Source organism: Rhinolophus sinicus, linkage group LG15 (assembly GCF_036562045.2).
Source record: "Rhinolophus sinicus isolate RSC01 linkage group LG15, ASM3656204v1, whole genome shotgun sequence".
NCBI lineage: Eukaryota > Metazoa > Chordata > Mammalia > Chiroptera > Rhinolophidae > Rhinolophus > Rhinolophus sinicus.
Window position 1 is genome coordinate 31,663,852 of NC_133764.1, and position 20,336 is coordinate 31,684,187.

General features: G+C 34.6%; 1 protein-coding gene across 4 annotated transcripts in view; it reads right to left on the reverse strand.

The window, feature by feature from the left end:
• Window positions 1–18,255, reverse strand: part of ABCA6 (ATP binding cassette subfamily A member 6) — a 57,063-nt gene extending 38,808 nt beyond the window's left edge. Inside the window, exons 1-10 of one of the 4 annotated variants that reach the window (XM_074319433.1) lie at window positions 17,974–18,255; window positions 16,758–16,858; window positions 15,254–15,455; window positions 14,018–14,179; window positions 12,501–12,604; window positions 11,885–12,111; window positions 8,126–8,267; window positions 7,172–7,357; window positions 2,808–2,955; window positions 1,286–1,454 (exon numbers count right to left, since the gene is read on the reverse strand). In XM_074319433.1, coding sequence (XP_074175534.1) covers window positions 1,286–1,454; window positions 2,808–2,955; window positions 7,172–7,357; window positions 8,126–8,267; window positions 11,885–12,111; window positions 12,501–12,604; window positions 14,018–14,179; window positions 15,254–15,455; window positions 16,758–16,853 — 1,436 coding nt within the window. In that variant the 5' untranslated portion in view covers window positions 16,854–16,858; window positions 17,974–18,255. The remainder of the gene's footprint in view (window positions 1–1,285; window positions 1,455–2,807; window positions 2,956–7,171; window positions 7,358–8,125; window positions 8,268–11,884; window positions 12,112–12,500; window positions 12,605–14,017; window positions 14,180–15,253; window positions 15,456–16,757; window positions 16,859–17,973) is intronic. The other 3 variants (XM_074319436.1, XM_074319435.1, XM_074319434.1) reach the window with 3 other exon arrangements.
• Window positions 18,256–20,336: the final 2,081 nt, after the last annotated feature.

Genomic DNA, 20,336 nt, shown 5'->3' on the forward strand with positions numbered 1-20,336 from the left:
TTCACTTTTCTGTCCTTCACAGTAGAACAAAGACCATTTTTCACTCTGTGTAACTAACTCTAAGACTCTCTTCGAAGATTGAATCTGAAAATGATTATAACTTGAAAAATAATGTGATTTTGTGTGTGTGTGTTCTCCACTGGGAAAGAGGGACTGATGCCATTGGAATGGAGTTTGGGGGAATTATTCCTCACTTGTCCTTTCTTTTTGGGACAGATGTTTTCCATGGAGCTGGGGTGGAGGGTGGCTACTGCCCCTCAGACGGCTTAACAGAAAATAGGGTTAGAATTAGAAGGAAGAAGCTGGGGTTCATGAGTTCACTCTCTGCTCATTTTAGAGAAGTGTTTCACTTCCTAGCTATAGTTCCAGTTTATTCATCTTGCTTTGCCTTCTGATGTCTCTACAATAGCCAGAGGTTATGAGCATAGACTCTGGAGCAGGATGGGATTGCAATCCAGCTTCCTAGTTATGAGTGAGTGACCTTGAGCAAGAGACTTAACCTTTCAGTACTTCATTTTCCTCATTTGCTAAATGCGCAAAACAGAAGTGTCTGTCTCATGAGCTTTTAGGGAGCATTAAATGTGTGCTTGGTACATGGTAAACACTATAGGACTATCTGTTAATAAATAAAAGGTTAATATTTGAAACTCTCTAATTCTTTAACTTGAGTGCATGTTAGAAAAATCTACAGAGCTCTATAAAATCCAGATACTGGGGTTCAAGCCCACGCCTCCTGAGTTAGAATCACTGGAGGTGAGGTCTGAGAGGATAGACATTTTAAGAGCTCCTCATATGAACCTATAACAAATAACACTACAAAGTAGATATTACTCTTGTTTCAGAGAGAACGCCGAGACTCAGAGCAACTTACCTGTCTTCTAAGATTGCACATCAAATGAGAGGAAAAAGTGTGGTATGAAGATTTTAGAATTTGATTCCAAATTTCTTACTTCTTCCATCATACCATATCTGCCAGATGAAACTATGGAGAAAGGGATTCGGAGAAAGGAGAGAGAGAGTATAAAAGAGAGGTGGGGGCAAGAGACAGAAACAAGGAGGGGAACAAGATAGAGAGGGATGTGGTAACAGTGTGTGGACCTAAGCAAAGCGCATTTTCCTTTCACCTAACTGTTAGGAAACACTGGCAGTGATGGCCATGGGAGAGTTCAAAATGATGTTAACAAAAACAAATGACTTCTTCCATGTTTTGCCTTAGGCTCCCTCTGTAGCTGTTGGTTAATAATTCATTAGCCTTGCACGCACATATTAGCGTAAGTATATTTACCTGATGGCCTCTCTTCCTTGGAATTCTGGAGCTATTGGTTCAAAATAATCATCAGAGGGATTCTCAGGGTCTATTTCTTTCTCAATGATCTTATTCTTAGTCCTTTGGTGTTGGAAACAAGATGCTGAGTTCAGGAAAAACAACGGAGAATAACGGCCTTCATTTCCATCTAATTAATCAAGAGGCAATAACATATTGGATCAGTAACGTTAAAGCAATGAGGTAAAGAATTCTTGTTCAGAGTAGTACGGAACGTCTGGGACTTTGAAGCATCCTAGAAAAGTTCTTTCCTAACTTCCCATTACTGAGAAGAAAACTTGATAATTAAGTAAAAAGTAAAAATCCAAAGGCAGTAATATCACAAAAGGTAAACAATAGAATTTTCAACAAAGTATAAATCAAAGGTTTGAATAAAATGCAGTCTAAAAGGTATTTAGAAGAATGAACAAAACCAAGTATTTTGGGGGAAAGCCTTAATATGGCATAAAATTAGCTGTAAACATATTTGTAAACTTAGTATCATTTGACCACAGCAATGCGATTGAACGTAATACTGAACTCTATATGGTACATGAATTAAAAGTATATGGATAAATTATATTTTTCAGGATGAATATATGGTCATTTTCTAGATTAAGAAAAAAATGAAGTAGTATTTATTACTAACGGCCTTTAGATATAGACCAGAAGTGACAGAAAGACAGCAATACAGAGTCATATAAGACAACCTCAAATACAGTCAAAGTGGAAGGAACATAAAAAATAAGAAGAAGAATATACAAGGGAAAAAGCATTCTAATTCTAGTGTATGTGAAGGAATTCTGGGTTTATGAGAAATTTTTGGTTGTTTTCAAGGTAAAGGAAATCTAACTGGGTAATACACTTCTGTAAATATGAATATATGAAAATTTTTCGGAATAATGCTGAAAACTTTCTAATTTTCATTTTGTGATTTCCTTAAATAGTTATCTCTCCTTCTAAAATGGTCCTCCCAGAAACGGGAGGTGGAGGGGGAGTGAGGAAGACACTGATTATTTTGCACTGAGGTCCTCTCTATGTTTAGTTTACAGTCTGCCCCACATTCTTGGGAGAAGAGTAAGTATTTACTAGGAAGTACTTCTGCTGTATGTGGGTCCTATACTAGCCAAAACCATCTTGAGAACTAATTTATTCCAGCTTGTTCTGATACAAATCGTAAATGTCATTCTTTGAAAACACTTTCAGGGATCCTTGGGAAAAAGTAACATTATTTAATACTATATAATTATAATATGTATTAAAATTATCATTGTATATTTAGAGTGTGTAGTATTATATTAAAGTCTGAAGAATGATTGTTTTTACGTGAAAAATTTTTTTCAGACCATTAAAACTATGAAGTAGAAATAAAAAACTCATTCAGCCTATGATGGGAAATATTTGTTATTTTTCATTTTTAAAAATATATTTATATAACCTTAAGAAAAAATCTTTAATGTGACCAATATCTGTAGACATCAGAGAAAAACACACTATTACTTACATGGTAAGATTTTGTCAAAGTATAATGCCAGTACCAAGTAGAAAAAAGCATCAAAAGCCAATATGGAAAAAGTTGCTAACATTATATATGACTCTCCTGAAAGGTCAGGAAAAGTTACTCCATTCATATTATAATCCAGGCGGATAATCTAAGAGTCAAACAAAAATAATAATAAGTATTTAAAGAAATAAAAATTCAGTATAGCAGCAAAAATTATCATTTTATTAAGTAGCTTTTTCAAGAACTTCTTATAATGACATTATTAGTGAACCAATTTCTATTTTACAGCCATCAAAGGACTGTTAGAAGAAAATACTGATTTAAAAAATACAATGTTCTAAGAATAGGAATTTAAATTATAATTCATTTGCTTGCTTTCATAAAGTCAATGCAATATTGTAAAATATCTATCCTATGCAACAAAGAGATATAAATTTTAGAAAGCATATGAAGAATTCTTTGAAGCATCTTATTACAATACTGATGAAAGAACTCACCTCTTTTTCTAGTGATTACTGCAAATAAAGATTTATAAGGTTGCCCTGTAATAACAGCCACTAAGTTCTAAGCACTGTTCTAAGTACTTTTTATAGTATCCCATTTAATCTTCCTCATAACTCTATGAGGTAGGCCTTATTATTTCTATTTGCATTTTACACATGATGAAACCAAGGCTCAAAGACGTTGAGTAGCTTAACCAGACGAAGTCAAAAATCACATATATTTAAGTATACAAGTAATGTTCACAACGCAGGAAGTCCAGCTCCCAAGCCCAGTTCCTAACCCTAGACACTATACAACTTTGCAATTTATGTTAAAATGTGAACATTTCGTGACAAAGTTGAGTTCATTAAAAAAAATGCAAGGCTGGGTCAACATTTGAAGATCAATCAATGCAATTCAACATCAAATAGATTGAAGGAGAAAATAATGTGGTCAATCTAACAGATGCAGAAAAAGCATTTGATAAACTTCAATATCTACTTATAATTTTAAAAAGTTTTTTCACACACTAAGAGATCTGCCTTAATCTCGTGAATTAAATGTATGAAGGCCCACACCAGACATCATGCTTAATTGTGAAATATTGAAAGCTTTTTCTTTGCCTGCATTCCTAGTCAGCGTTGTACTAGAGGTTCAGATCTGGGCAGTAGGCAAGAAAAATAAATGCATAAGGACTGCAAAAGGAAAAAAAACAAACCATTGTTATTTGTAGACAACATGATTATATAAAAGGAAATCCCAAGATAATACCCTGAAAAAAATTACATATAATGCTGGGTATAATGCCAATGTACAGAAATCAGTTGCATCTCTTTACATTAATGACACACGTTTAGAAATAAGAACTTAAACATAGGTGCTATTTATAATGGCATCAAAAGTATCAAAACTTTTGGAATAAATCAAAACTGTGCAAGACTCTACACTGAAACTAAAACAAGTACTAAGGGAAAATTAATATGAAGATATATTATGTTCATGATAAAATAGTGCCAATTTTCTCCAAATTGATTGAAAAATTCAACTGCATTAAAATCTCAACAGGGGGCAGCTGGATAGCTCAGTCAGTTGATTCCCACATGGGCCACTGTGAGCTGCGCCCTCCACAACTAGATCGAAACAACTACTTGACTTGGAGCTGATGGGTCCTGGAAAAACACACTTAAATAAATAAGTTTAAAACCTCAACAGCTTTACACACACATATGTGTGTGTATGTATAACTTGGTAAGTTAATTTTTACATCATTTGCAAAGAACCTACAGTAGAAATGACCCTCTTGAAAAAGACAATAAAGCGGATGAATTATTACTTCCAGATATGAAGACATATTATAAAGCAAAACAATTAAGACAATGCGACGACACTACAAAGATAGACATATGGGCCAATATGTGATTGGTTGAGTTGTGACAAAGGAAACACTGCAATTCATTTGGGGAAAGGATGTCTTTTTCAATAAATGGAGCTAAAGCAACAGGATTTTCACATAGAAAAATTAATATTGCCTCTACTTATAGATACACAAAAGTTATTTTGAAAAAAATTTTATATCTAAATATAAAAGCAGAGTCAATCATGCTTCCAGAATAAAAAGGTAGAAGAATATCTTCATAATCTTGGGGTAGGCAATGATTTTTTCTCTTTTATTTAAGTATATAAGTATGGTTGGCATACAATCTTATATTGGTTATATTAGTTTCAGATATACAGTACAGTTTTCATACCTCACAATATTATGAGTTCACTAATTCTAGGAATCAGCTGTCACTGTGCAAACTTACCACCATACTATTGACTACATTCCCCTTCCCCTTTTCATCAACCCCTCCCTTCTGGTAACCATCCTTTTGGTCTCGGTTTCTGTGAGTCTATTTTTGTTTTGTTTTGTTTTGCTTCTTGTTTTTAGATTCCACATGTAAGTGAAATTATATGGTATTTGTCTTTCTCTGCCTGACTTATTTCACTTAGCATATGGTTTCTTTCTTTTTCTTTCTTCCTTCCTTTATTTCTGTCTTACTTTTTTAGTTTCAGGTGTACAAAACAATCTAACAGTTAGACATTTACACCCCTCACAAAGTGATAACACCCCCCAAGTCTACTACCCCTCTGACATTGGATATAGCTGTTACAATTTCAATGACTATATTCCCTGTGCTGTACTCTACCTCCTGTGACTACATATATATAGTTAGTGACTGTATATATATAATTAATGACTATATATATATATATATATACAGTAGTTGACATTCAATGTTATTCCACTTCAGCATATGATTTCTTAAGCAGACACAAAAGTATTCTGTATAAAAGAAAAACTTTACAAACTGAACTTTATCAAAATTAAGAATTTCTGTTCATCAAAACACCACTAAGATAGTAAAAACGTCAGCAACAAATAACTGAAAAATGTCTCATGCTCAGCATATATAAGGAATTCCTACAGAACAATAACGAAAAGATAGAAAACTCAGTAGAAAAAAGCGGGAAAAGAGTTGGATTTTGCAACTTATAAAAAAAAGAGAGTCCAAAAAGACAATAATTAGGGAAATGCAAATTAATGCCATGATGTTATATCATTACCTATTTACCAGAATGGCTAAAATTTGGAAGCCAGACAATACGAAATGTTGATGAAGATCTCGAACTCTGAAATACTGTTAGTGTAAAAGTGAACTGATGCAACCATTTTAGAAAAATATTTGGCAGTAGCTATTAAGATCAAAATATATATACTCTAGATTCCACTATTCAACTCCTAGTTATATATCATACAGAACTGAATGCCCATATTTACCAGGAAATATGTCTACAAATTTTTTGCAGAGTTATTAATAATAGTAAAAAACTGGAAAATATTCTTGTCCATCAATAAGAAAATCAATAATACATTGACACAGGAGAATACTACTTAACAGTATAGCTACACACAAACTATGGATGACATCTAAAACCAATGTGGAGTGAAAAAGCCAGGTGTTAAAAAATACACTTTGTACAATATCAGTTATATAAAGTTGAAAATAGGCAAAACTAAAAAATTATATTTCTAAATACATGTCTAGGTGATCATAAAAAGCACGGAAGTCATTATCATAAAACTTTAAGCTCCGCATGGACTATGTAGATGCCCGACCACTGAAGCTGAAGTTGAATCATATTGAAAGTCAATTATAATCAAATATATTTATATATATATGTATACTGTCATGGGATGTGGAGTAAAGCATAGGGAATACAGTCATTAGAATTGTAACAGCTATATATGATGTCAGACAGGTAGTAGATTGGAGGACGGACGTTATCACTTTGTGAGGAGCGTAAATGTCTAACTAGTACATTGTTTTGTACACCTGAAACTAGTAATAATAAAATAAAAACTTTAAGCTCAGGAAGGAGTCTTTAGAGGAGCCTGTTGGGTTGTGGCAACATTCTACTTCTTGATCTAGCTCAGGAGTCGTTTGATTTACTTTATAATTATTTGTTAAACTTTGTATTTATGTCTTGAAAGTTTGTCACATTTGAGGTTTCAAAAAGAAGTTTACACAACAAGTTTTAACAGACTAGCAGAATACTTCGATTATGAGAAGTGAAAAGAAAGATAAATATTTGTATACAGAAATGAAATCAGAAGAAAATATACCTGAGATGTGAAATTTTGGAAGAGTTTCTTATTCATTTCCTCGGGAGATGGTCATTTTTCGTACAATGTAATAATAACATTTTCAAATTTAGCTTTAGAGTAGAATCGTTTAGAACCAAAGCTCTTAATTTGAAAGGCTGTTGATTATGGAAGAGTGATGAAGTATCAAATTCTTTTGAAAGTTCAATAGTACACTAATTAACTCTTCTCTCACCTGGGTCATTCCAGCAGTGAAGGCAAAAGGGCTACAGATACTCAAAATCCACTGCACAGATGAAGGGAGTTGTGTATAAAATGCAGTGATTCCCACAAGCCCCCAAAAGAGAGTGAGGAGAAACACAACCAAATTGGTGAGGGCAGTTTTCCTGAACAACACACTCATCAGGAATGTGAAAGCTATCTGAAAGAGAGAGAGAAGACAGCTGGCTGTTAGATTTAGCTCACCGGGAATCACTGGTAGGTAGCACAATAAAACAAGGATCTTTATATCCTAACATTTTCATCAATGATGAAATATTAAGGTGTAATTATGCTCAGTCCTTCTCTGAACTCCTTTATACACAGGATGCTTATCTGCCGTACTTAAAAGCTGGGCTTTTGTTCTTGAGGAATGGGGTGGGGGAAAGTTGGAGAAGAGCTGAGGAAAGGATGGAGACGCAGACTTGGAAAGATTGAAAGAGACTAAAAGTATCAAAGAACATCAACATACCATCTGCAGAAAACACCCTGGGAAGTGGGAGAAGTTAGAGTTCAGAGAAGGGAGAGGGGATTGACTTGGGAAGTCAGGGCAAGCCGGGATAGGAGAGGGCAGGGAGCTATTGTGCAAAGCTGCCATGTGATAGACACCGTTGGGGGAAGAAAGATGGGTTCACTTCTCCAGTGAGTGTATCCTCGTTAATCATCTACAAAAGTCTTAGATAACTCAGAATAAAAATATTTTTTTGTGATGCATCATTTCATTAATTCAGCTCTTTATGCAAAAGAGAGGTCCAATGCTATTAAGGTTACATCATTTTCTCACACTCAGAGACTTTCTCAAACACACACACACACACACACACAAAATAGACATGACAGAAGGAGCATAATAGCCTGCTAAGACATTATGTTTAGCTACATATAGCTAAGACCTAAAGCAAAGAAAGCGGTCATCAATGCATGAACTTACCAAGGATAAGCCATATAAGAAAATGAGTGTAAATATGATCAGGAAGCCTGTCATGACTATAATTTGGGTAGTTTTTATGATAATTGTAATGATCATGGAAGTAATGAAGATGAAGCCAGAATAGATTAAACTCCAGGAGAGCCTAAATAAAGACAAAAAGTTATTGCAATTATTTTCACTTTATTGAGAAGTATTTAAAACATACAAAAATATCTAAAGAACAGTGCAAGGATTGCCCTTGTACCTACCACCTGGGTTAAGAACGTCATGTATTACTAATATTACATTAGCATGGCTGTGATGGTTGGTGCACTGGCGAGGTGTCAGCTCTGTATTCACAAGTTGTAGGCATAGTATGAACATTGTATAAATAGGATCACCTTATATGCATTCTTCTGCACTTTGCCATTATCCATCAACATATATAATAGTATTCATTGCTGTACAGCGGTTCACTGTATGACTATATCCCAATGTACTACCCACAGATATTTAGGCTCTTTCCTTTTTTTTTTTTTTCCTAATGCAGTATTTCTAAGAACAATCTTCCACTTGTCTTTTTTGGGAAAATGCACAAACATTTCTCTTGAAGTAAAACTGCTAAATTAAAGAGAATAAGTATTTTTGTATCTTCAGCTTTATTGTATGTTACCAAAGTGTTCTAATTGTAAAATGTGGATGGAAACATAACAGCTGCCAATCAATCAAGTAACCATGGGAACATTGGGGGGATGAAAATTAGACCATTCTTGAGGATCTCCGTCAGCAGCAATGAAAATTGAAATTTCATAACTCCACTAAGTCCATTCTATTTTTGCTATTCCTATTCATGATTTATTTAAACTGATATAAATTATGTTACGACCTTAAGAGTTCACAATTTTGCTTTACATGTGGTCATGTTCATCTTTTTATGATGCAGTAGTTATTAAGAAATAGTGATCTAACAAGCCTGTATAGGGTGTTTTAGAACAAGCTTCTCATTTTACAGATGAGTAAACTGCAGTCCCTATTGTTAGTTAATGGGTATATTCAAGGTCAACAAAGTAAAACAGTTTAACAAAGTTAAGATGACACAACAAGGCTTCTCTCAGTCCAAAGCTTTTTCCTCTACACAAAATTGCCTAATTAAGTAAGAATTCAACAGCTGAAAAAAAAAGTGTAAGTATTAAAACTGGGAACTTGCATCAATATATCCCAGTACAATATGTTTACTGTTGATTTGACTTCTTTTTAAACTCATGTCATTACAATGATTCAGCTTGTGTTAGAAACAGCATTTTTGAAAAAGTATACCACATCCTACAGAATCCACTTCCTGACAACAGAAGGAAATGATAATAGGTAGGAACTGAAAAAACCATAGAGCAGGGGAATTACAAATACAGGAAATTAAAACAGTACCTAGAAAAAGGAACTCATTGCAGAGAGTTGAGGGTGGGGTTAGGAAAGATATTACTAAACCCAAGAAAACCTTCAGGATAAAAACAAAACAATTCAGACATCACATTTAAAAAATAAATACTGATTCCATTTCACATTTATTACATAAGTTAAAAAAAAGTTATCTATCATAAAATGTATTTGCAATAGACATCCTGTACTTAATAAAAATGTTTCAGAATCTTTTATCTTCTTAGTTTTAATGATATATCTATATTATATACCGGGGGTGGTGCCAAAAAATGTATACAAGTGGACGCTTTGGTCAACGTTGCTCAAGCACGTTGGTTCACCATGATCAAACGTGTCTGGATGCTGATGGTAATCACTTTGAGCATCTCTTTTCATTGCAGAAGTCAAACATGACTTGTATTCATCTTTTGTTATTGGTATATATTGAGTATTATACAATTTTCATACAGTTTTCCTTTCTTAAACTGTGTATACATTTTTTTGGCACCCTCTGTATTTATCCTAAGAATGAATCCACATCTAACTATGCAGTGCCTTTCTGATTTTAATCTAAAGTTGACTTGGGCCTACCTATTTCTGGTGACTGCAGAGATGCTGTCCAAGATATGCCCTAGACTGGAAGACATTCCTTTTTCTACAGATGCCCTCTCTCACCATCCATTCCTTTATACTTCCCCAAATTCCACTACAAAAAAACTCTTCTCCTTCTTTCCTTTTTATATAAAGACACAGTTTCTTCTTTTTCTGTTTCATAGTTCATATATATTAGAATTAAAACTCTTGGTTAAGAAAACATACTTCATAGAAAATTTAAAATTTCCTATACCATAATATTATTTCAAGGAGCAAGTGGCTTGCAAAGGATTGTTCAATAAATACCGTATTTTGCCAGGTGTAATGCACACTTTTTTGTGAGGGAAAAGTAAGGATGTGCATTATACGTGGGTAGTACTAATTCCCTATCTACATAAATGTTTTTAATTCTTTTATTTATGCGAATGAGTTAAAAGTGTAACTCTAGATAGAAATCAATAACGATATCCATATGCCAAATAATACCCTAGAATAAAGATAATTGGTTTTGTTGAACTTACGACCAACTTGCAACAATGAAGAGTTCTTGGCATTCTATGATGAGTAAATATCGTAAATTTGTTACCGGTACATAAAATTTCTTGTACCATAATATGTTAAAAAATAAATGCTAAAATTCCTTTATAATACAAAAAAAACCCAAATACCTAAATGTAAACAAACAAAAATTTAAATTAAAAAATTATGACAAAAGATATCTTCCCTGAAAGTTTAGACCAAAAACATGAGTGCACATTATACACAGGAGCACATTATATGGGCAAAATACAGTAGTTCCTCAGCCATTGCAGATAGTTCAACATTCATAAATAGTTATTTTCTTAATATGGGGATAATGCAGAGAAATATCTCCCAGTAGTCAATATTGAAAACTGTTAGATTTTTTTTGGTTAAATATATATTTTTTTCCTTTTCTTCTTTTTCCTAGATAACATGGATTTTGTAACTGATAATATTCAGAATTCTCTGCTTCAGCCTCTCGGAAGCTCAGAACTTGTAGAGTTTTCATTTTCATCTGCTAATCTTATTTATTATTTTAGTAGGTCTCTGCTTCTACTCCTCAATTATTTGTTTTTATTATAATACAAACACACACCTATAGATATACATACATACATACATACATACATACATACATACATACATACACACATATATATTTCAAAACCACTTTAAGCTATTCGGGGAATGGGGCAAGATAGAAATATATCAATATATGAAGAAAATGCTCTTATTAAGCCCTTCCTATATGCCAGCCTATGTGCTGGGAACATTATCTAGACTATCTCTTTTAACCCCAACATATGGTGTGTAGTTGCTCCAAAAAATATATTCCTGGTGACCGAACCTCTCAACACAAGCTAGCCATTACAGGATGATACTTTCTTCAACACGAGCAACTGTCAAGAAATCAAATAACTGTGGGCAGACCAAGCCAGAGAGTTGCAATCAGAGCGCCTGAGTTGGAGTCCCAGCTCTGGCACTCACCGCCATTTGACACTGGGCGACTCCTTTATTTTCTTTGACATTAACGGTAGTTCTATCACAGTGTTAGCGTAACATACTCATGGTACAGAAAAAGTGCTCAGCAAATGATAATCACTATTGTGTCCGGCAAAATTTAACAAAGAACAAAAGATAAAGTAGCCCATGTATCCAGTTTAAGTCATGAGGATCTGAAACAATCAGACTTTTTCACTGTTTCCTCATTTCTCTAATTCCTTTGAACTGCAGGAATTAGCCACTCACCAGAATGCTGAATCTTGTAGACCCATCGTTTTCATCAAATCTTTATGCTTTTTTCTCTCTTTCGTAACATTGAGTGATGCAAAATATACAAATGAGGAGAAGTAAAGCAAGCAGTAGAAAATAAACATCTCACTTTGAAGGATGCCTTTATTAATAAAAGGTAATGACTTCGTATGTGTAGCAGTAACTGACATCAACTGTTCCATCACAGAGTGATTTGTCATGATCTTAAAAACAAAGTGTTTAAACAAACAAAATCATTATTTAAAGTAGAGAAACTGGTGAAATCAATAAGCTATGAGGATTGGACCAATGTCAGTTTCCTGGTTTTAATATTGCCCATAGGTAATGTAAGGTATTACCATCAGGAGACTCTAGTTGAAGGGCACACAGACCTCCTTGGACATTGTTTTTGCAACTTCCTGACATTCTGTAACTACTGAAAATTTTAAAGTTAAAAAAAAAAAGGAATGTGTTTCTTTGTCTTAATCAAATTTCAGCATTTGTCGACAGGCTTCATTATATAAACATGCAAAAACCTGAGTATATCTCATCTTTCGTCAAAATCTTGATGCTCTTGGAATTAGTTTACATTACTTATGAGAACTTTTCTTACTTGTATAATAGCAGCATTAATTGCAGTCTGTAAAGTCATAAATCCCTCATTCCAGTACTTGTCCAGTGCACATACAAACTTATCTTCACTATCCCAACAGTAAGCTGTAAGCACAAAGGAAAGCAGAAGCAACATGATGAAGGCAACTGGAGAATAAGAAACAAGAATCCAAGAGAAAATAACCTAGAGGTGGCCCTGCCAGTCGGAATCTTTACGCACACACAAATGAAAGTTCGTAATAAGGTAACTTTATTCATGGGACCACAGCGTCCATAGGGAGGCATAGAAAATAAAAAGCTGATGAAAGCTCCAACCTTGCTGTGCCTGGAAACACCAAATGTGCACCAGCGCCTGAGCTTTTTCTGTGTTCAAATGTTCTCCTTCCAGGTGAATTTTGGGCTCACTCTTCCCCTCCATCCTGCCCTCTTCTTAAAAGTAAACTCACCGTGGATGTCTTTCCTGGCCATCATAAATAAAAATATCTAAAATAGCTCTTTCAGTCTCTCTCTTCTATCCCTGCTTTGTTTTACTTTGTTGCTTTATCACCAGCCGGCAGAGTGCACGGTTTTCCCCATTCCCTGTCCTTGATTGTAAAGATTCGTGCTAGCAGACTCCGTGCTGTGTTCAAGGACAGTGTGGACACATAGCAGACCCTCAGTGAATGAATGGAAAAGAACCAATTCTATTAATCACATCAATTCTGTTTCCCAAGGGGTCCTCTAATCCATTCATCTCTCTTCTTCTCGGCTGCCTCCACGCTGGTCTAAGCCACCATTGGCTCACTAGCACATTTTATTCATTTTATTGCATTCTCCCTCCCTGACTCCTCTGCAATCCATTCTCAGGGCTCCATCCGCAATGCTACCTTAGGCTCGGAAATCTAATCACACCTCTGTCCTGAATAAAGTACCCCGATGGCTCTCCCTTGCCTTAAGATTAAAGGATGCACAGGATCTAGCCCCTGAATAACTGCAGCCTCCTTCTCCCATCACATTCCTTTTCGTGTTCTCTGTTTAGACTGATCTTCTTCCACATACACCAACAGATACCCTTTTGCACCTCAGCGCCTTCACACTGGCCCTTCTATCTGAACACAATGCCTCCAGACCTCACATGTGCTATTCCTTCTGATGTTAATTTAAACATCACTTCCCCAGATAGGACTTCTCGAATCCCAAACCTGAGATCCCTGGTCTGAGTCCATTCCAGGACCTCCCTAGCATTTATCATTAACTGCTGACTAGATGTCTTTCCTGCTAGACTGGAATCTCACCGGAGACAGGGACCTATCAGCCTTGATTGCCCTCTGCGTCCTTTGCAGCATACGCCTGTGAGCTCAACCACGCTCTAGTGGGATAATAGGATAATACGATTGACCTTGGAAGCAGTTCAGCAATCAAATGTGCTTTTGCATTTTCTCCTATGCCATTGAAAAGCATCTCTGTTGGCCATCTCAACCGGTTCTTTATGTTAAAAACATGAACAATGCCATAATGATATTTTATAAGGAAAGTCACCTGAGAAATGTTCTTCATTCGAAAATGGAATGGTAGTTCCCTGCAAACATTTTAACTTATAAGAAAAAGTGTCATTAAAGATGATTCCCATTGCATTTGGTAAATGGTCTAAAAGCATTTTATCCAGAAATTGTTGATTTGGTGCCCCAATGACTTTTCTTCCTGTGAATTACAAAGTAGAAATAGACACCGAAGATTGTTAGTTTCACTGAAACACAATGTGATACCCAACTGTGTCATCATATATTTTTCATTAGAATTAAAATTTTTTCCCATTTAAATAAAACTTAAATCAAAAGGCAAGGGGGGAATTTTGTTTCAATGTTTTAGAGTCTAGAATCAGGAGACATGCATGAGAAATTAAGTGTTCTCTTTTAATCATGAGAAGTCTTAGGGCAAATTTTAGGTACATCAAAAGATTATGCCAGGATAAGCATGTGTAAGATAATTGGAATGCAGAAGAAATCAGAGTTACTGAAGCAAAGGCCCCTCATGTAATCTTTGGCTTAGACAGGGAACAAGAGCACAGTGACACCGTTAGCTAACAGCCAGAATTTCACCTGTTAGATACTGAGGATTAAAAATCAGATAACCAGACTGCCCCAATTTGCCCAGGACTAAACTACTCAGTTACATAGTGACCTCATTTAGAATTAAGGCCTTTAAAGATGTTTACAAATTACACCAAGCACAGATCATCTTTAGATTATCCGTCCTTACTTTTCATAGTTTTGAAATTATTTTTTTTTTAAGTTTATTGGGATGACAATGGCTAGTAAAGTTACATATGTTTCAAGTGTACAATTCTGTAAAGATCATCTATATATCATATTTTTAAATAAATAAACATGATCTAATTTCTTTCATTTAGATGTTTTCTTTTCATGAGTAATAAATCATAATCATTGTAGTCCCATGTTAAAAACACCCATATCTACCAATGGCGTATTTTTCCTAGACACTATTCTGCAAATCTGGAATTATGAATCTATTGTTTTAGTTAAATTTCAATAGAAATCTGGGCCTCCCTGAAACGGGGCACCCATCAAGCTGAAAGGGTTTACAAGGTTAATAATGGCTGTTAGAGAAAGAAAAAAATTAACCAAATTGGTATGCTACTTTGATACCTAAATAATTAGCATAATGAATCACTGTAACTTCAAATTAAATATGTACACATCTTATCAAAAATATAAAACAATATCAGTAATTCTTTTTTGTCATTAGTATACTTACCTTTCCAAAAGGGAGCAAATGCAGTTTTATTCATTATCTGCTCAGTTATATTAGAGATCGGTGTGTACACAACAATTGTAGAAGAGCTATTAAATTTATCTACTCTCCCCAGATCCTGAGGAGGCATTTCAGGATACAGCATACTGTTGAAATATGAAAATAAACCCATATAGAGTCCTAGAAATATTGGGAACCCCCATTCCTATAACACAGATGGGGGGAAAAAAAGAACAAATTTAGGTTATATCCCCTTCAAGATCTCCATCAACAGCAAAGAAATAAAGACAAATTCAAATTTTGCCATATACTTGACTTCTCTTTGCTCTCCACTCTTCAGAACAAAGGGAACCCAATGCAAGACGCATACTGGGATAGTTGCCACATACACCATTCTCCAATATTAGAACCACACTAAATCATGAACTACTGTGGGAGCCATCGTATAAACTAACAGGAGGACTAACAGGTTGACAATTTCTGTATGCATGAGCATTTGACTCGAAAAGTCTCAGAGACACAGATGATCCCAGACAGAGTTCATGGTGTTAAATATTCTTGTTAGTTGTCATAACCTTTTATTGGAAATCAAAGAAAATGAAAACGAACTGAGTGGTAAAGACAGTCTAGTGTTTCACCAATATCAGTAATCTCTTCCTGCATGGCACAATGCTAGAATATATTTCCAGCCTCTGGAAATTAAGCAGGAGCAAGTGATTGAGTTCTGGCCAATGGAATGTGGGCAGAAGTGAAAGACGCCACTTCCAGGCCTGGCTCATGGCAACTTGCACAACTTTCTATGTTCTTTCTGTGTCTAAGTTTCACTACTTTCTGATTTTCTGACCGGATTCAGAAGAGCCAGTGAAGATCTCCAAGGCCTAGGGAGATGACAGGACCCCTAGAAAAAGGAGTCTGGGTCCTGGGCTGATTGTGTGGAGAAGATTCCTTCACCTCCCCAACCCACTTCCCTTTCACTGCTAACCTTATTTAGACTGTGAAAAGATGAGAAAACAAACCTTTGCTGTGTTGAGCCACTGAGATTTGGGGCTGTTACCTGTAGATAGCCCACATACCTAATTCAAACTGACAATCAGTGGTCAGTGTACTTGGTCATAATTCTTGGAAACAATCTCTATGTAGGTAACTCATGGCCTTGAAAATAAGACCCCAAAATTAAAATTCCTTGATTTCTGCTAGGCACTACTTTTATTGTTTCTTGACTCTAAGTGTATTACAAGGAAATTATAGCAACTTGAACAGTTGTTATAATTCACCATATAATTAAATTTTCACTTAATCTCATTTTTAAAAAAATGAATAAATACCTTTAGTCTTTATAATTCTACGTTATGACTGCTGTTGAGTCTCTCAATTCAACAAGTACACCACTAGAGACAACCTCAAAAATCAGTAAATCCAGTCTGTTTCTTAAAATATAAGAGAACCACTAGGCAATGAAGTACAAGAATAATACTAACTGCAAAAAGAGGCAAACTTTCAAACATACCAATAAGCTCTCTCTTTTCATCCTCCATTTCTTAAGAAAATTTTTGCACAAAAGTGCTTGAGTTTGTTGACAGACATTTTTCTGTTTCCTGAGCATTTAGCCTGTATGTTAAACGAATAAGGAGAAAGTAAACATGGTGGAGCATAAACTAGAAAAAAAAAACTGTAATAAGAAAAACCTTCATCATATTTTTGGGGAAAGTACTTCCTACCTTTAAGAACTACAAAAAAAATGGATTTTGAATATTATTTCTATAACTCATGACTATAAATGTTTACATCAAATATACTCACTATAAGCTAGTTGGTGGGGGAATGGTGGGGAGATGGAGTGACTATTATCACAATTTTGGAATAATACAGAATATGACAATGGAAAAGATATCATTAGATATTATATCTTCAGAATCTATAAGATACTTCACCTTTGTGACCTTTTATAACAGAAATTCAACTATATGAATAGAGTATTTGAATTGTATCTCATTTGATTAATAATTTCTTGTCCTTTGAATTTAAATAAAAATCCCAGAATTTACATTAAATTAACATCAAAATTGTGATTATTTAAGCTCATTTTAATAATTAATTGTGTCCATTAGATGCAACCCCAATGAGATATTTTCTTGTGGTATTTACCTTCCAGATTCACTTGAACAACTTTTATCAAAAGAGTTAGGCCATGGGATAATAATGCAGACATAAATCTACTTAAAACTTGATGTTGATACACAGGAAGAATAAAACAATTTATCTTAATTTTCTGAATTCAGAAGTCCCTGAATAACTGAGGGAATAACTACAAAATACGTTTTTAAAAAGAAAGAAAGAAGACAGGAAAGCAGGAAGGAGAGAGAGAGAGAGAGGAAATAAATCACATGGGAAAGTAATTTTGCCCAAATGTTTACAAATAAACCGACAGAGATGATTTTTTTCAGTTTTTAAAACATCAAAATTAAATTCTTTTTTTAAATTTGCATATCACAATATTCAGACAATTCTCCCTCAACTAGTATGGAAGCAAATTTTACCATTTTCCTATATTCTACTGTTGTATCTACACAATAGATTTGGTTGGGAAAAAATAGAAAAAATTTTGTCACTAGGTCTTCAGTATAAAACACATAAGTATTTAGAAACATCTGAAAAACAGATTGATTTTTAACAGTGTCTACCCACATATTTGGCATAGCACAACGAAACAGAGCGGTACTTACGGTCAGGAAAATCAAAAAAAAGTACTCTGGAAATAGTTTCAAAGCACAGTTCTCTTTTTTCGAAGGCAACGATTAAAATTTCTTTATTGCCATTTCTGCATGTATTCCTTTGATGGGTGCCAACTCCTAACAGTTCGTATTCAGGCTGCTTTCAGGAAAGGGTGTAGTCAGACCAAGCTGCACGTGAAGATCTTGTGTTATTTTTCTGTCTTTTCTTCCGTAAGCCAATTATTCTACACTGTTCTGTGGTTGGTTAGGAATAAAACAAACCCTGTGTTTGTCCACTTGGCCTTTCAACTCCAGGGATAAAGGGACAATGGTAAACAAGGAAAACGGAGCTAGCTTTTGAGGCATGATGAGACCAAGATGGGGAAAAGAACAATAAATAAAAACAACTAAACAAACAAAGTCGTTAAATTTGTATGAGGAATCTTTAGATATTTTGTTCACTAACACAAAAACACAACTGCCAATGTTATGGTTGACTAATTTAGACTAAATGCAGAATGTACTAGAGCTGAACGTTTTTTGCTTAATAAAGCTAAGGAATCCATTTGTCTGCCTTGGAGAAACACCTAACTTGGACAAATAAGAATAATAAACAAATTCCTTTTTCCTGTCCTGTTGATAGCAGGTGCAGTATTTCATAAGGCAACTGAACAAAATAAAAGTAAGTGGATTACTAAGGACTGAAAAACATGAAATGATGCAGGTCAATTTTTATGCATGACTAGGGAAAAAAAATCTGAAATTTATTCAATTACTATTACATAGTTTATCTCGCTCTGTAAAGAGTTGCAAACTTTTCTTGACCTGCCAAAGTAAATGGCAAACAGGAAACCAAAGTTCATGAATTGGGAAATCTCAAATATTTGACATGGCTCCCAATCCACAGATGTTAATAATCATAAAGTTGAGAGATGTTCTGGAGAAGAGAGGGATAATTTTTTTTTTTAATTTAAAGCCATATTATATATATACATTTTTCTCATTGGTAATTAGTTCTATGTTTTAAAATAGTCAGCAGTGAAATATTATACCTTTTACGTTTAAACATGGCAAAAACAAAGGTAATAAAGATGTACTAAAGGTCTCATGGTGGAGGAGGGTAGGTAGAAGGTTGCAAACACTGATAAAATTTTGTATCAGTAATAGGTCAATAGTCCAAACAAAAATTCTAAGTTTCTTTTAAATTACCTGAAATTTTCTTCTTCTGTTTTTTTGTATTTCAGGTTTTTATTCATTTTCTTGGTGATGTTGTTTGAGACCCTATAAACTCTATTTTGGGAATCATTTTCCCACTATGCCATTCTTACAATTGCATTAAAATTCACAACTATGATATCGATAATTATTTAAATATTTTACTAGGTTCACTTTTTATCATTTTTTGTGTGTGTATTTTTTGTGTTCTTCTTCCTTGACTTCTTTACTCTGATCTATATTTTTTATTTGGGGTATCATTTTCCTTATTTAAACCTGAAGATTTCCCCGTAACTATGACCTAATTTGACAAGGAAGCACCCAGCCTCCAGGTAGAAGCACATTGAAATGGTGGGGGAAATCTATCTAAAATAGAAGTTCAGATATAGAATCAAACTTTAAAAGGGAAGAAGGAAAAGATAAAGAAAGTAAGAATCAATAGAAGAAACAAAGAGAAAAGAAAGCACATCCACAGGTGTTAAAAAAGGGAGAACTTAAAGCCAGAACTGTGAGTAGTATGTCAGAAATCCAGCAGTCCGTAAGGTGTTCCAATACCCCTGTGACCTGGACTTGGTGATTGACAGGTTATAAAGTTGGACTTTCAAACTCTGCATGAGTCCAGAAGCTTCACAGGACTGTTCAGTGTTAGAAATAAGAGACTAGAAAAACTTCACCTACGACCCCAAGGAAAAGTAAGGCTATGTAATATTTGCCCAATCTCTGGGTTAAAAAAAAAAAAAAAACATATCCTCCACAGTAAATGAAAAGCCCAAGCATACGTAGCACATGTCAGATACAGGACACAGGAGCAGCATCTGAATTTATTCTCCCTGCAGAGAAATGTGTTTAAGAACAAAATCATGGTAGTGAATGTATGCTCTCTAGAGCCAAACTTGGGTTCGAAGTCTGACTCTGCCACAGCTATGTGACTTTGTACAAACTATTTAACTTTCTCCCTTCAGTTTTTTTCATCCATAAAAACTGAGATAACAGTTTACATATATATGGTCACTTGGAGAATTAAACTCATCAATATAAGCAAAGTTCATAGAACAATGGCTGGAAAATTGTAAAAGCTCAAAAATATTACTTGTTGCTAATACTCCTACTATTTCTCCTCCTCCTCCTCCTATTACGACTATTATCCTGGAGCCTCATAT